At 41.2% G+C, this 17,953-nt stretch overlaps 1 protein-coding gene across 1 annotated transcript; it reads left to right on the plus strand.

Annotated features, from left to right (window-relative positions):
• The first annotated feature begins 8,720 nt into the window (after window positions 1–8,720).
• Window positions 8,721–16,082, plus strand: LOC116208643 (protein TIME FOR COFFEE). Its single transcript, XM_031542175.1, has 14 exons — window positions 8,721–9,061; window positions 9,149–9,601; window positions 9,725–9,909; window positions 9,997–10,312; window positions 10,402–10,804; window positions 10,948–10,996; window positions 11,139–11,231; window positions 11,341–11,578; window positions 11,692–11,761; window positions 11,887–11,953; window positions 12,032–12,379; window positions 12,496–13,210; window positions 13,252–14,928; window positions 15,020–16,082. Exons 1-14 carry the CDS (start codon window positions 8,965–8,967, stop codon window positions 15,049–15,051), a joined length of 4,743 nt encoding a protein of 1,580 aa, XP_031398035.1. The 5' UTR covers window positions 8,721–8,964; the 3' UTR covers window positions 15,052–16,082.
• The last annotated feature ends 1,871 nt before the right edge of the window (window positions 16,083–17,953 follow it).

The following is a 17,953-nucleotide window of genomic DNA, read 5'->3' on the forward strand; positions in this document are numbered from 1 at the left end:
GAGGAGAGTTTAAGTATGAAATTTCAGGGTGTGGTCGAGCCTACGGAAGTCACTTTGCATCCTTGGCGTCTGTGTTTTTTTCTATTTTTGTTGTTACTTGAGAAAATTACCCAATTTTACTTGACGGTTTTTTTTTAAAAATAATTCTCACTTTTGCTGCATTTGTTGATAAAAAGAAAAAGTTTGATGTCTAAACACAAAGTGATCACTAGAAAATCTATGGATTGATATTTTAATCTAGAAGGGCTGCCAAATAATTTCCGTGAATAAGTCATTGTTAACTTATGAAATAACTTTATCTTTTCCGCCTCTATGTACAAGGACAGCTTATGAGCCATATAACAAATAGTACGTAAATGTAATTAATATGAATTGAATATGAGATCATTTTGTTTTAAATTGACGGTGGATGCTACTATATTGAGCCTTCATTTTATAAGCACCTTATTTATTAGATACGAGATGTAACATCTAAATATCGGATATAACTAACTAATTATATTTATGTGGTACATTTTCAGCTAATAAGTTTCTCCATTTCAAGTTTTCTCCTAGTACTCACCAATCTTCTGAGTCTTTAATTAACCATAATTAATCTTCCTCCTTATCTTTATTGAGCTCAATGTACATGTTTAAAAATAACTTAAAGTCATGTTAATACTTTTCTTTTGTATTGTTCCATAGTATAAATTAATCTAATATACATGTTAAGAGCTATAAATTCAAGAATCCATGAGAAGAAAAGCTCCTTTAAATAAGTCCCATAGGAATTTAGTAAAAGAAATGTTGAGTGCAACTATTTGTTTTCTAAGCTTTAAAGCATATACCTTTGTTTTCTTTTTTATTTTTATAATTACAAAGTTCAAATGCTTAATTATTTAGAAATGTATGTATGCATGTTTTAAAAAATAGGAAAGTGGGAAGGAGTAAAAAGTCCCTGCATGATGCTACGCGCTTTGTCCCACTTTGTGGACTTTTCGTCATGCGTTTTTGTTTTCTTTTAGAGATTAAAAAAAAATACCATTCCCAACCAAATAAAGGATGGGAAATTGTATTTATCACCGTCAAAATTATTCGAAGAATTTTTTTTTCTCGTTTCATTAACTTTTTCCATCTTTTCATTTTCATTTTTATAATCTCCAATTTTTGTATTAAATAAAAGAAGAGGCTCCTTTTTTCCCCTAAAAGAGGACTTTCAAGTTCCACATTTTTCCAATTTCTGCCTGATCTAGTTCACGATTCGAGTTACGATGATAACAACCTTGATTCTTAGATAATGAGACTCCCATTCGATTTTATATGAGACTCACTCTAAGGTTTTCGGATCCCTGCAGCTCCAAATACAATTCAATTCCAAGAAAGATTTGTCAAACATACATAAATAATGATTTCAATGCATAATATCCTCGTATTTACAACTTATCATTGCTTATTGGGATATATGGTGAAGGCATAGAATTAGTTTAGTTTTGGTTTTTTACTTAAGAACTAGGTCAATTTTATATTATTATTTTGAATTGAGTTATACAAAGCACTTTATCCTACCTTCAAAGGAAATATAAAAAAAACAGTCTATTATGACTCGATCGATTTCATTCAGTTAAGTTTAGGTCCTTTTGTTTCTCGTTTCCGGACTCCCACTCTTGTCGATTCACATAAAATTCTATCTTTAATCCATCGAAAAGGGTCCATATTAAGGCGAAGATATAGACAATCTAGAAGTCGGGTCCTTCCCTATGAGCGACTCGTGCCCTTTTCTTTTGGGCAAGCCCCCATCCTAAGGTGGGTCCACTTCACCTTGCTTGCCACCATGTCAAAAGTATTGCCCCACACAAGATTAAAAACGGAAAAAAAATAAAATATTTCATTCCAATAAATTAACAATATTATTGATCGATCTCCATGATAAAATAGTAGAATATGGAGGAATCATAAAATAATTGCCTCTCCTGATATTACGAACTAAAATAACCCCAAAGTTCAATAAAATAACATTTCTAGCTGTTTGCAAATATTGGTATCATACTTGTTCATTATTTTATTAACATATATGCTTATCGGAAGGAATATATATTATATTAATAAAAAAAGATTAAGTAGTCCAATTATTTTAAAAGTGTGTGGATATTTTAATGGAGGTGGTGGTGAGTCTAACAAGGATTAGTTAATTAATTAATAAATTGATTAGTTAATCAATTAATCAAACATGTTGAATAATTTATTAATTAATTAACTAATAAATCACCAAAATAACAATCGATAGGTGCTTCTTTGATGGAGTTCTCATTTTTTCATATTCTATAGTTAATTAGTCCAAGAGATGCAGCCAAATCCCACCCTGATATGCGGGCAGAGAAGGACTCTACCCAATTAAAGAAAGCCTTATAGGACAAGTACTGGGCAACACTCATCAATAAAATTAGGGTTAATTGCAAAGGTTTCCCCGAACTTTAGGTCGAGGTGCAATGTATCCTTGAAGTTTAAGTATTTGCGATTAGCAAAATCACGATTTGTCCGCCTAATGTTATAACTTTTGACTATCAGTCCTATTAAATTCTGATATATAAAATCAGCTCCCAAATCAAAAGTTTTATGGTGATGTGCCCCTTTGGGACTCAAAAGGATAGTCTCATTTGAAAATTCAGGATAATATCTCAGGAATATTTAACCATAATTTTTTTTTTGGTCTTTTTAGCCTATAAGTCATGAAGACCGGAGTAATAAAAGAATCATATGATCTTGTTATAGCATGGCTTTATTTTAAAACACAAAGCTAATTAATTAGCAAAATGACGTGTTGGATTCGGAATCCATAAAAAAGACCATTGATATCAAGCATGAACGGGCCCTACTAAGCTAATAAGAGCTTGTATATAGTTCAATATCTGATGACCTATCCAAACTTCTACTCGGCAAAAAAAAAAAGACCTATCTAAACTTTTATATATCGACTGATTAATATTCAAATTGTAGAGTTTCCATCGTTCGTAATTAAGCTTATATATATAATTTTGCTCTGCTGAAAATATGTACGAACATGTTTTAAGTTCAAATATGTGCCTTGATATTGTTTTTGGAGCTAACAAGGACTGTATGCAAAGGTTCTGCAAATGCTCTGCGTAGTTTCTTATGAATAATAAATTAAGAGTGACCAAATTCCAAATAATAAAGAATAAAGTAATGAGGTAAAGCAATTAAAAAGAGTTCCCTTCTAGAGTTCTTAATGAATCAATTGGAAATGTATTAAATTAAAAATCGTAAGAGAGGTTGTATTCATAACACAACTATATTTATTAAATTAATAAATTTAATAAACGTTTATTTAGATAAAGTAAATTTTTATTTAGGGAATAAAAAGACTAAAAGACAGGTGAGGCGGTGCATACATTTTTTCCCCCTTCTGGTTGGAGGTGGTGCAGCTGCATACTATTCTTGACGGCTAGGGTTATACGCATGTAATACATACGGTGGCAAACGCATCCACGAGGCTACTCAAGAGTCAAGAGTCAGGACACGCTTACCTTTTAACTCTCTCTCCAGCAAAACATTACTACGTCATTGTTTTTATTGACATTATTATTATTTTTATTATAAAGAAAATCCATAACCTAATATTATGAAAAAAAAAATCTAAATAACTAATAAAATTAGCATAAATAGTCTTACTAGATATTGAATTTGAGACCTCTAAATCAACAGAGTAGAACGTGTGTTACTACGCTACACGTTTTTTAAATATTACCGCATTATTTTTATATTTCAATAAGCACGCAATTTCAAAGTAAAAATTGAAACTTAATGCAGCGATATATGTATTTACCATCGAAGTTCAAGAATAGGCAATTGCAATATACATAAGAACCTCTATAAATTACTGTCGAGTTTCTTAAATTTTGGATCGATGTAGCTCCAGATTTGGAAAAATATTTTCTAAATATGAGAATCTTAAATGATATTTTACGATGGGTAAAAAATATAAATAATTCACCAAAAAAGAATATAAACAAAATTAGTTCCTTTCAACTATAAGGATATAGTTTCAGGAAAATCAAGCTTATACTAGGCGGACTGGACTTGCATAATAGAATTTTAAAATTATGAAATCACCTTGTGACCAGAACCGAGATATTCAAATGATGATTCGCGATTGTCGAATTACTTGCATCTATCTAATCATGGCTGTCGGGTTGGCCACGATGGACAGGTCGAAGGCTTGGGGATGCTAGCTTGACTGGTGAAAATGTTTTTTTTATTTTATACGATGGAGGAAGAGCCTCGGAACCATCTCTTCTTCTCTCGTAGTTCAATCCAAGGAGATCCAGTTCTGTTTGGTCTTGCTATTTGTATGCAGTTTGGAAAGAAATAAATACTCGAGTATTTAGGAACAAGAGTACTGGTATATGTAGCGGGTGTGGTTCATCGGGTCATTGAGATGGTTAGGCTTAGATTTGCCTCGTTGCCAAATTTTGCAATGAAGGCTGTAATTTGCCACTACCTGAGCCATGTAGATTGAAATAGCTTATGCAATATCTTGTTGAACTTTGTACACATTTGAGGTTTATAAATAAAGCATTGCAATTATAAAAAAATAAAAAAAAAGTTAAAAAAAGGACCGCCGGGTCGCATTGCATCGCGACTGTTGAATCTCTCCTTTCAAAAATCCAACGAAATTGAGGAACGTGGGATTACGGTCCACCATCTCATGCTAGAATTTCCACAACTTCCATACAAACTTTACATAAAAATTTCTTAAGTTGATTTGGACTAATCCAAGTTGTTCGTTATTTATTACTTTTAAATAAGATTTTAAATTCAAATCTTACATATAAAAAATATATATATGTTGTGATAGTTACCTCTTTAATAAACTAATTCGATTTGAATTAAATTAATCGGGAATGTTAGAGTTTTAAGATATCAGACCACACACCCAAAGAGAAATTTCTCTAGTTGAGCAGGCCCGTGAATGTACGTGTGGCAACTGCAAGGGGTTTTAACTGCTGTTAGATACTGAGATGCACCTCCCCGCCACATGCGACAAAAGGGAGGGGAAAGGGGTGCAATTTTTGTGGTGGGTCAACCATTTGCCTTGGCCCCACTTATGACGCGTCCATATAAGTCTACCATATATTATTTTTTTTCCTCCATTATTATAACCAAAATATCTCTGTTTTCCTTGTTTACGTTTTGCTGATAATTTATTTTCTCTATTTAAGGTAACAACCCCGTTTTCTTTAATTCTTGGTTCGCAAGTCAGCCTCGTCCAATAGACTTAGAGTCAAATTATATATAAGCACATGATTAATTGATTTCACATTAGAGGTGCAATGAAATTAACCCACACTTCCACTTTATTTGAAAAAGATATAAACCTTATGACAAGTTACGATTATCTCAGAGTTTCCGAAATATTATGGACAGTGAATATTGGTGGCTTCATTGTGAACTATTTCTAAAAAATATTAGCAAATAAAGATTTAAGATTTTATTATAAAAAATGGAAATGAAGTTAAATGTGGCGGGGCCTAAGACAACGCAACCGAAATTTGTGCTCTTACTTGTCTATTAAAGTTGAAATATGAGCTGCATGTTATTTCAAAATCAAAAGGCGACTGAAAATATAAGCTGTTTCGACAAAAAAACATGAAATGAAGTCGAACTTTAGTGAAGTGACCTAACAAGGCAAAAAAAAAAAAAGGGTGCATGTTGAGTTTGAATTTTTAGGGTCCATGTGAACATAGTTAAATTCTAAATATTGAATTCACAAATATAAAATGTTGTAACAAACCAGCCCTTAATGTGATAGAAGATACAAGTCTAGATGTATTATGTTAGAGTCGTTTATAGAATAAAAACAAATAAAATCGAATACGCAAAAATTGTCGAAGAATCAATAGTAAAATGAATTATTGTTGTTCACAAAAATCAGATAGATGTAAATTTAAATTTATTGTTTAGCTGAAAACATAATAGTTAAAAGAGATAAATCAAGACTAATTGGTCATTTAGTACGCACTTTGCACTGAGTTGTTGCTTTTTTATTTTATATTGATGTTATTATATTTACGAATTTTTTAATAATAAAAAATTAAAAATAAATAACCTCCTTGAAAATATCCAATATATAAATATATTGTGAAAATTTCGAAAAAAAGTTAATAATAAAAATGCCAAAAAATCTGTATATATTGATGTATAAGGGATGCGAACGGTCGATCATTTAAGAGTTGAAGATTACGAATGCAAACTCTAATCGAATGGAGAGATCTCGTGAGAGTAGTCTAAATTACATAATATATAGATAGATAGATTGCAATACTTGAATACGTGTAATATATATACATACATATATATATATATATATAATAGTATTTAAGAAGCCACCAAATTTTCCAATAGGTAACTTAATCCCGAAGGAGGCTTCAAAATGAAATCCGAAAGGATATGCCACTTCATATACCTACATAGATATATATCCACAGAAATTGCCATATATTAATTTAACGAAAAAACAATTAAAAAAATTCCTTTAGCTGCCCTGTTGCTCGACTGGGACCGCCGGGTGAGAGTACCATTCCCCTAATGGAAAGAGAGAGATTTTTAGAGGCTGAAAAAGTTGGGGTGGGGGTGGGGGGTGGAGCGATGGGGGTAGCCAATGACAAGATCCAAGGCGAAGAATAAGCAAAAGGAGACCATGCACGCGTGTCTTCGCAGAAACATGACACGTACCCAGAACGACAGGTCCACGCTGTACAGCCTCTGCTCAATCCGCAGGAGCGCTACTCGCGGCACAGGCGCGTGGGGATTGTTTACCGAGCTAAAATCAAGACGAGGAGGACAGAAGGATTCACTTTATTAATTTAAAATAAATATAAAACAAAAAAGTATTTTTAAATAATAAGCACCTATCGGCTGCTATTTCTGTGTATTTATTAATATCCACTCTATTGAATGCGCAGTGAATTTTGACCAAGTGTCCGTAAAATATAACATAAAATAAAATTATTTAATGTGGATCAAGTTATTCTAAAATGAATGAAACTCGACTAATTATATTTGATCAAGTTGATCAAGTAAAGAAAATAATATCTTTATTATTAATTTCATCCTTTAATAATAAGATTCAAGTTCAAAATATTATATAAAAGAAATAAATGACGAATCGCTTGAGCTCGTTACGTTGACCAACATTGAATAAGATGAAACTTTTATGATACACGTGGGAAAAAACAAAATTGTTACCTATTTCACCGTTCTTTTCCATCTCTTTTATCATTGTCATTTGCATATTTCTTTGGAATTTCTCCACAGGTTCCTACTTTTTTCTTTATTATAATATAATTACATTTACATTACATATTATTATATATATATATATATTGCTTTACTGAGAAAATAGAATATAGGTAGGAGTAGTAGTAGTAGTAGGGGGAAAATGGATTTTGTGGGGGTGGGGCCCGCGTACACGTCTGCCATAAGCAGCCACATCTCGCAAACGTGACAAATAGGCCAACAACGAGAGTGGAGGGAGGGGGAAATAATTTCTAGATCGGCAGCTGTGGACCCCACACTTCTCGGAAGTTCCGTGACCGTGACTTTCTCCGCTGCCCTCCCCCTCCCTTCACCGTCCGATGGACTAGATCCGACAGCCCAGATCCCGCACTCGCCCCGGGGCCTACTCTTCCGGGGGGGTGCCAGCTCGGACTTTGTTCACTCGTGTTGAAAAGATGCTCGTCCACGTCGGCATCGCATCGACGGCCATCGTGCCTCCGCTGGTCGTCACAGGGAGCGCACCGTCCGTCGATCTGCCCCTTTGAATGGTGGGCCCCGTTCTCCCCTGGGGCCCACAGGTCAATTCTGGAAATATTGTAATTATATAGCAACTCGGCTAAATCTATCAATCCTAGATGTGTCAACCAGTAACGGCAGGTGGGCGATGATTTTTGGTTAAAAAAAAAAGATTTAAAAACAATTATTTAATCAATAAATAATAAAATAATGAAAAGTGGAATGGAACCAATGAATTTGACCAGTGGGGAACGATATTTTTATTTTTTTATCCTAACTTTTTTTTTTTTATTTTTTTTGTGCGGTCACCAGGATTCCCTGTGATCGTCATGTTAGCTTTTTACCAGAGGATTAGGGCTCTACGGCAACTGGCAGTAGCCGGTCACGACATGACATGGGGAAATTCAATTGAATGTCCTTTTTCCCCAATATTTTATTTTATGATGGAATAATAAGATATATTTGCTTGCCATTTTTTAATTAAAAGAAAAGGGAAATGAAATTCTACGTTATCCTGGGTAACTGTGTCCAGTTTCTGGTGACTACATAATCTCTCCACCCATTAAATGGGGAACACAATTCTTTAATTCTTTAATTATTTATTTTATTGCCATTAATAGTACCAAATCGGTAGACAGTAAAAACATGGAAGCTCGTGGGGGGTGGGGGTGAAAGCCGGCTGACACGTGGCGGTGGGTACACGAAAGGGCAAAAGTGGCCCGTCAACGGACGGCCATGATGTTGCCATGCTGGTGAGGGAGGATCTGGGCCGTCGGGTGTGTCGGTGGATCGACGGCTGAGAGAGGACCATGTCACAGGGTATTAGATCCTAGCCGTCCACGGGGCTTTCGAGTGGGTTTCCGCTGAGAGTGAAATCGCCAAAAGATGATGAGATGAGGGCACAATAAAAGGACAACAAGAGAGAGAAGAGGAAGAGAAAGGAGAGAGAGAGAGTCGGAGAAGGGATTGTGAAAGAGCAGATAGAGAGAGAGAGAGAAGATAAGCGAAAGGTGAGATCTTTCCAGTGTGTAATAGAGAGAGGGGGGGGGGGGGAGGAGCTCCGGTATTCTGCAATTTCCGATCAATTTCCGGCGAGTTATGGTGGGGTTCCGGTGATGAGAGATAGAATCAATCTCCTGTGTGTGGCTTATCTGATAAGAGAGTACCAGACAAAGTATGGATAGGAGCAGAGAAGCTCGGAGGACTACTACTATGGCGGCTTCTAATGGGTTGTCCAGGAGGAGGCACCGGACTGGCCTCAGAGACTCACCAGGTACCAGATCTAGCTCTCCTCTTCCATCTTCTCAGCCCACTGGAGCGACCCAGTTTCTGATTTGAGTTGGGTCTCTGTTTCTTGCAGAGGAAGATGGCCCCGTCGAGCTGCCGGAGACGGCGAGGTTGAGAGATCGAGGTGGGAGCGGCAAGAAGGAGAGGGACAGGGATCGGGATCGGGACAGGGAGCGGGACCGGGACAGGGATCGGCTTAGCCGGAGCAAGCGGCGAAGAGCTGATAGACTGATGCACGGCAGCAACAGGGAGGACGGCGGTGACGACAGCTCCGAGGAGAGCGTCAACGACGAGGAGGACGACGACGACGACGGCGGAGCTGGCGGCAGCGGCCACATGAGGGTCTTGCCGCCTCCCCCCACTGGCCCGCCTCCGTCGCTGTCTTCATCCTTGTCGAACCAGAACAGTCGCCGGAGCTTCCCGCCGCCGGCCACCGCGGCGGCGGCTAAGGTGTTCAGGCCGGTAGCTCCGTGGAAGCCTGCAGACGAGATGATTGGTGTGTCAGTCCCGCGGAAGGCTCGGTCAGGTAGAGCGGTGGGAGAAAAATTCGTTGATTAAATCCGCCATCTTTTTCCAGAAATCTTGCGATTTAGGGTTCGTGGTTTCTGATTTGGTTCTCTTCTCCTTCCCCCTTTTTTGTGGTTGTCAGCTTCGACAAAGAGGTCTCACGAGTGGCTCTCAAGCAGTGGCCATGTCGCTGTGGGGAGTGCCGGGGAGCAGATACTCCGGCAGGCTTCGACGTCGCCGGTAAGGTCAAGCTTGGCGGCCATGGCGGCGTCTCCGGTGCGGCCGGTCTCACCTTCTTCTTCTAACGCTTCAGCCCGGAAGAAGATGGTCAGTGAGCTCTGAGTGGTCAATTTTCACTCATCTTTCATCCACTCATCAGTTCGGTCGTTTAACTCTGTGGTCTGATTTCTGCAGAAGGCAAATGGGCTGAAGCCGAGACCGCCGAAATCATCCTCGAAGTCCTCATCTTCAGATCAGGACGAAATCGAGATAGAGATAGCGGAGGTGCTCTATGGGATGATGAGGCAGCCTCAGGTCCCTCCATCAAAGCACGAAGCTGCGGGGACTGACTCGATGAGGTTCGAGCTCAGGGAGGAGAGCAGATTCAGCGGAGACCCGAAATCCCGAATTTCATCTCCCATCTCTAACTCCCCTTCTGCTGCTCTTCCTCAGTCCTCTTCAGTTTTGCCTCAAAATTCCAGCTCCTCTGCCACTCCCATGACTGCTATTGGTGGGTATCACGGCGCTCAGAGTTTTGCTTCATGCGCTGATTGAAGTCACCTTAATCTTCTCTTTTCTTGTTCTGTTCGGAATCTGCAGCACCGAAGAGGAAGAAGCCGCGGCCCGTGAAGTACGATGACGAGAACCAGCCAATCCTCCCAGTCCGGGGTAGCCCCATTCCAGCCCCGTCCAAGGCCGACACCGATCAAGCGGCAAAGGTGGGGTCAACCTCACCAAATCTAGACCGAGCGAGGGGATCTGCTACGGCTGAGAATGGCGGGACTCCGTACGATTTAGCTACGGCCAAGCCGGTTGCAGAGCCGGAGCCAGTGAAGCCAGAGACCGCTGCGGTGGGGCCCGATTCGAAGCCTTTGCCGGTAGGAGAATCGGAGATCAGGGAGGCAGGTGCGGCCAAGGAAGAACCTCAATCTTCTCCCAAGAAGGAATCTTGTGGTCTCCGATTGCATGATGATCGTATGGATAGCATGACAGCGACCAAAGCGTGAGCACCCAAAGAACCTTTTTTTTTAATATTTTATATTTTACCTTCTTTTTCTTTCCTGTTTTTTTTTTTGTCAAACACTTTGGATGATGAATCCATTGATGGGTTTGCCCTGAATCTGTTCTTGGTTGATGTCTCCTCAGGAATGAGATTGAGAGCCAACGAGAAGAGAAATTCCAGATAGATCTGATGGTGCGGGAATCTCTAATTCTTCAGACACATTCTCTCTCTCTCTCTCTTTCCAAATTTGATTTGTCCGTGAAAAGTAGGGGGAAAAAAAAAGAAAGGTTTTTTGGGGCTTCAGTGTGATTATTCTTCAAACTTTGGATTTTAGGCTCCTCCACCGTCAAGATCCTCTCAGGAAAGGGACGTTGATATCGATTTCGCAGCTCAAGATCCTAAGCCTTCGATATCGGACATGAAGACTGTGAGTGGGATATTGATATTTGCCATCTTTTCCAGTGACCCATTTCCTGGTTGATGTAAAAGAGCGTGAAAAATCTCATCTTTTTGATTTGGTCTGGGATTATCTGCAGGAAGTGACCCTGATCAAGGATGATGAGAAGTCAATGAAGGAGAAAGCCAATGCAAGTTCTGGGGAGGTGAAAGCTGAATCCCACAAGCAAGCTCTTCACAAGGAGAAGAACATCGATCTGCAGCTCGATTTGGAAAAGCCCACCGAAAATGGCAACGCCACTGGGACCACTTCTAATAAGCTCAATCAGCCCATGCATAAGCAACAGCAGCAGCAGCATTCTCACTCCGAGAAGACTGGTAATTTGATTTGATCCTACTTCTGTTGTTTCTCTTCTTTTACCTAAACTTAGCTTCTTCCTGCTTTTCTTTTGAGTCTGGTTTTACTGATTTGTTTTATGTCGGGTTTTCAGCTCAACCCACCAATTCCTTGACTTTCCCGATGTCTGTTGCTGGATGGCCGGGCGGGCTTCCTCCCATGGGGTAAGGATTTGTTCAGAGTTCATTGCTTTTCGGGTGTAGTTGTACTGTTTCAGTTACTATCAGCCGGAAACTTTCGTCTCTTTTCCTTTTCTTTGATGGGGAATTGACATTCCTGACCTGAGCAGGTATATGACACCTTTTCAAGGAGTTGTGTCCATGGATGGAAGTGCCGTGGCTCCTGCAGCTATCCAGGTAATTTTCCTGCTCCTTGTCCTCGGCCTTCTCCTCTTGCTATTGGTTTTCTAACACAGAATGAATCTGTGTCTGCAGCCTCCTCAGTGGCTTTTCAATCAGCCACCGCCCAAAAAGTGTGCGACCCATTTCTACATTGCGCGAAACATTCAATATCACCAGCAGTTGACTAGGATGAACCCCTTCTGGCCTGCAGCAGCAGGATCGGCCTCTCTATATGGGGCCAAGCCCAATGTTGTTCCATCTGCCGAACTGCCCGGAAGAGCTGTGACTGCAATGTCTGAGAAGGCTCAAAATCTCGGCGTCTTCCCGGGGAAGGACAGCAAGCCCTCTCCCCCTGCAAACAGCGTTGAGCCTTCCCAGAGGAAGCAGCAGATCCTGCTTCAGCAGACTCTGCCTCCTGGAGCACCACCCAGTAATATCCTGGTAAGGATTTTTCAACTTTTAATCCAGATGTAATCTTCTGGGTTGATAAAGAAAACATTTTACTTTTTCGGCGAGTAGTTTTGATTTTTCCCCATTTTCTTCATGCGCTTAAGCAGGGACCAGCATTTATTTTCCCTCTGAGCCAGCAACATGCTGCAGTTGCGGCTGCTTCGGTCCGGCAAGGGCAGGGGAAAGCCCAGAACCCTGGCAGTAGCACTGCCTCATCCGGTGCTTCCACCTCCACCTCGGCCACCGCGGCAGCAGCTACTGCTATGAGTTTCAACTACCCCAACATGCCTGGCGGTGAGACCCAGTACCTGGCCATCTTGCAGAACAATGCCTACCCATTCCCAGTTCCCGCCCACGTTGGTACTGCTCCAACTTACCGTGGCTCTCATGCCCAGGCAATGCCTTTCTTCAGTGGATCATTCTACTCGTCTCAGATGCTCCACCCATCGCAGCTCCAACAGCAGGCCCCTGCTCCCCCTTCACAGATGGCCCAGTCTGGTCATCAGAACAGTTCCATTTCAAGTGGACCCGCATCGTCCCAGAAGCACTTGCAGAGCCAACAGCAGCAGAGACCGCTACATGCGAGTGTTGGCAACGGTAGCTTGCAGGGCTTTCCTGCCACATCTAAAGGCCTGCCTTCTCAGCAACAGAGTCAGAACAGCTCTTCTCATCATTCTCGGCCACTTGATCATGAGGTCGGTGCTGAAGATAGCCCTTTGTCAGCTGATACCCGCCGATCCAATGTGAATAACTATGGCCAGAACTTCACCCTGCCCCTTCATCCACCGAACTTCGCTCTGATATCTGCTGCACAGATGGCTGGTTCCAACCCTGCAAATGCAAGTAAGACTAGTGAAAAGAAGCAGCAGCACAGCAGCAGCAGCAACAGCATCAGCAACAGCAGCAGCAGCAATTCATGGGAGCCAAGGCTGCAGGATTTGATTCTCTCCCTTCTCAGGCCTTTGCCATGTCTTTTGGCTCATTAAATAATTTGTCCACTGCTCCAAACATAGACATCTCGTCCATTGCGTCGAACCACGCCATCCTCCAGAGCCTCCCTGAGGCCACAAGACATAGCTACCAGGTATATGCAGCAGCTGCTGCCACACAAAATGCACTGCAGAAGAAAAATTACCGCCCCTCCGATGAGGGTAAAAATGGAGGCAATGATGCTGCTTCTGAAGAAGAAAGAAAGACGAAAGGCTCAACCAACATGGGGCAGTCCATTGCCTTCTCTAGGCAAGATCCGATGGCAGAGGCTTCTGTCTCATTACCTGGCAGCAACGTGGTGGACAGCTCTGCCCAAACATTGAACCTCGGGTCTGCTCCAGTCCGCTCTTCCGGCTCTGTTATGCCTTCAGTGGTAAACACCCTAAATTCCCCGGCTTCTCAGCAGCGGAACCAGCAGCAGCAGATCATGCAGATGCAAAAGCAACGCCAGTTTGCTGCTGGAGCAGCAGCGGCTGCTCGGAGTAAGGCCCCAACGACGAGTAGTGTGAGTGTCTGCACCGATCAGCAGCTCCCACCTTTCTCTTCGGCTGCAGCACATACTGCAGCAGCTGGAAAATCTCCTAGTGCTTTGTCCCCGTTCCCACAAAACCTTGTCCAGAGCACTACTAGTCCAAACCAGTCCCCTCAGTGGAAGAACTCTCCTCGAGCAACACCAGGAGCTTCCCAAGTCCCGTCTGCCTTGAACTCTTCATCGGCTCTGAAGAACCATCACCAGCCACAGCAAGGGCGGACGCTCCAAGGCCAAACACAGATCTCTTTTGCTGCTGCCAACTCGAAAGGCCCCAATTCTCCACAAGTTGTAGGGCAGCAGCTTCCAAGCTCTAACCTGTCTCCCTCTCCTCCATTAATGGTTGGGTCTCCCACAACCTCGTCCATGTCCAAGAGCACTGGTGGAAGCCCAAGAACTGCTGCTGCTGCCTCCACGGGCAACAAGACCAACCAAGGATCAACTCTATCATCACAGCAGGTCAAGAGCAGCTCCCCTTCAGTGGCAGGTCATAAGTCCCCTGCCGGTGCTGCAGCTGTCTCATCCATCTTGGGGAACTCTCACATTATGACCTCATCAGGTGGCCAAACGAAACACCAGCTCCCTCAGCAGCTTCCGAAGCAGCAGCAGACCCAGCTGTTCTTTGCCCACCCCTATGTCCAGGTCCAGCAGCCTCATTCGACGTCTTCCTCAGCTGGTTCCGCTGCCACTGGGTACTACCATGGGAGGAGAAGCAGTGATGCGAAATCATCGCAGCAGCAGCCTCCTCAGGGCTCAACGGCCACTCCTTCCTCCTCATCTGGGATGTTATCACTCTGTTCTCCTGTCTCACTTGCTAATTCAAGTACATGCGATCCCGTGAAAGCAGTTGCTGCAAGCAATCTGAAGGGTGGGGGGTTGCCCTCGCAGGGAATTCTCCATTCTGCCCAGTTTTCTGCTGTGGCCCAGTCCTCTGCGGGTCCTCATCAGATCGTACCTGCTGGGTTCCCTTACGTTCACGCGGTTCAGGTGAAAGCAGCCGAGCAGAAACAACCTGCTGCTGGTGAGTAGAGAGGAAACCAATTTGTGCTTCTTGAGATTATAAGAAGTTCATGACACCCATTAAGTCACAAATTTTGCTTGTCTATATGCAGCTCGAGAAGAATCAAGACGGACGGACACGTAATCGGAAGAAGAAGAGAGAGACAATGAAGCAGGCGGACCCAACTGATCGGCTCCGCCATGGCACACCCTGCAATTTTGGAGGGAATCGGATGAACAGAGGCGGGGGTGGGGGATGAATGGGTGGCGATTCTTAACCCAGGGGGGGGTCGGGGCTCCTGCAAATGTGTAAAATCTATTTGGGTGTACCCTTTCCTTTTTTGTTCTGTCTATAAGATCTGACAGAGTTAGTTGATACATTTGGGAAATCTGATGGAAATATGTTGATTGGTTTTTGAGTGGTGGGGGGTAGGAAGCAGTAGAGAACAATCAAATCTCTGTCAAATGTTTTTGTTTTTGTAGGAGGAAGGGAAGGACAGATGAAAAGGGGGGGGGGGGGGGGGGGGGGGGTTGGGAAATCCAAATCTTTTGTGTGTTGAAAGAGTGGGAGAGGAGGAAGAAAGAGCAAGAAATGAAGAAGAAGAAGAAGAGCAGCCATTCTACCCCCCTTCCACTTCTGGTTCAGTTCTTTATTGGCATTTGCCCTGCTCTCTCTCTCTCTCTCTCTCTCTCTCTCTCTCTCTCTCTCTCTCTGGTTTGAGAAAAGCTAAAAGAGGAAAGGGAGAAAAATCTGAAGGGGGAGGAGAGAGAGAGAGAGCAGGCAAAAAAAAAAAAAGTGTCCTCTTTGACTACATAAATTTATGTCATTTTGACATGGATATTGCTGTGGTGGGTGTACAATTAATGTATATGCCTTGTCACATGGAAACATGATCCTCCCCCCCCCCCCCCCCCTTCACATTCTTTTCCATTACTCTCCATTGCCCCATCTGCTAAGAGGTGTTTATTTTTTGACCACTGAATAGGTTTCATTTTTGGACGGTTTAAGTCGGTAACTGTTAAATGATGTCGGGATCGGGTTCTGTTCCGGGATAAGATGTTTCTTTGAATTGTATTGTATTGTATTGTATTGTATGGATGTAATGTTACTACTGAGAGGATAGGCAGATGGGATAAGTCGAGGTGGATGAATGGGAAGCCTACGGATCCATTAAATATGTTGTGTTGGATGGCATTATTACTTCGGGCACTCATCTCTTGTGATGTGAGACAAAATGAAAAAGGGAGATTAAAAACCAACGAAAGAAAAGGAAAAAGTAAAGGGACCCACTAATTAGTGGAAAGTGTGTGACACTTGGCCACCATATCTTTTCCCTTGCGGATATCAAGTGTGGACTTTTCCTCTCTTTATGTTATCTGCTTATCGTATTTAAATTTAAAAAAAAAATTGATTGGACGACAAATACATGTACTTAACATAACAAATCTACCTATTTAAATTATTTTGTCGTTACGTTGAAGAAAAGCTTTTAAGATATTCTTTTGTTTTCTAATTTATTTATCTTTGTCTTGTCTGATCTCAGCTCCATGTGATAGCTCTGTTTATAAACCTACTAATTATTAGTTCATGTCACACTTCCTCACCACGTGTTCTTTAGTGCTTTAGGGCCAATCTGATTGGTGGGAGATTAGGTTGAAAGATTGTTGGATTTTAGGGTTGATATTTTCCTCGGATAAATTCAACGCATTGACAATTGCAAAATAACCCCTCTCTCGGTAATCATTGCCAAAAATTATCTTGAATAGGAGAAAAGTTAAACAAAACAAAAAAAGTTAATCTTTTCAATTTTGTTTTAAGTAAAAAATTCGATGAAATTGTACTGGGCGTATCGACTTCTTTTTTGTACCCGAAAAAATTGGATGTAATTTTTCCTCCGAGTCTCCTACCTTTACCGTGTCTGTGTACAAGGAAAATGATGAGGGGGAGGTTTATAACTTTCCCATCCATCAATACAAACAGAGGATAGACTTCGATTGTTTCACATAAATGGAGACCGAAAGTAATGGCCCGATATGTCGATTTTCTAGGAGCAACAAAAGATGTATTAATTACTAATTTGATAAGTAAAAAGGTGGACAACAACCATCACACGATGTTTAAACTCTTGTAATCAAACTAACTGAATAATCAGCACAATTACTAATGCCATCAGCGTAGCACTACTAAAGGCATGATTTAGTTAATAATAGTGAGTATTCGCAGATTCTAAATAGTACTCCTAACAAATGTTTAACGCAAATATATAAAAGGAATTTAAACTTGGAACTTTGAAATTATTAAAGAACATAGGAGTGAATTTGGGATTATTAAACCACCCTTTGGTGGTGATGTATTCATTACTTATTTTGGTTTTACTATATGAACATAATTTATGGAGAGAATTTAACGATCGTAAAAGCGTCAATTATAATGACTTTATTATTATTATTATTTTTTTACGTGTACTATCTTTGAATCACTCTTTGGAAAATTCATTTATGAGGTTTGAATAAATTATCGACCCATCACAAAGAGAGTTTGAAAAGGGTGGGGGTGGGGGTGAGGGAGTGGAGAATGGAGTGCTTAACATGGAAGGCGGTATGACTTTGGGGGATCTAGGGAATAATTTGTGGGATCAATGTCTCTCTGTCTTTGGCCCCCACCCCACCATTATTATTTAATGGCCTTTCCCATTTTAATCTTATTTTTCTCTTTTTTCCCTTGACAAAGTCGCTATAATTTTTGTTGGACCCCACTTTTCCTTCCCCTAATAAAACGAGTTTCTTTTTCCTTTTCTTTTTTCCCACCTAAAGTGGGCCCGCCATAGGGGTCGAGTGGCAATGGGAAAGGAGGGCCCACAACTGCCACGTGTCACATTGCATCAATATGATAATACTCCAACATTACGATTATCACAGTAATTTTTTGATATAAAATAATATAAATTAGGTTTCATATGGCCCACTTCTCTTTATTGTCTTCTCCCCCATATTTCCCAAACACTTGAGAGTGGGGCACGAGAGAGAGAGAGAGAGAGAGAGAGCTT

This window comes from Punica granatum, chromosome 5 (genome assembly GCF_007655135.1).
Source record: "Punica granatum isolate Tunisia-2019 chromosome 5, ASM765513v2, whole genome shotgun sequence".
NCBI classification, from domain to species: Eukaryota; Viridiplantae; Streptophyta; class Magnoliopsida; order Myrtales; family Lythraceae; genus Punica; species Punica granatum.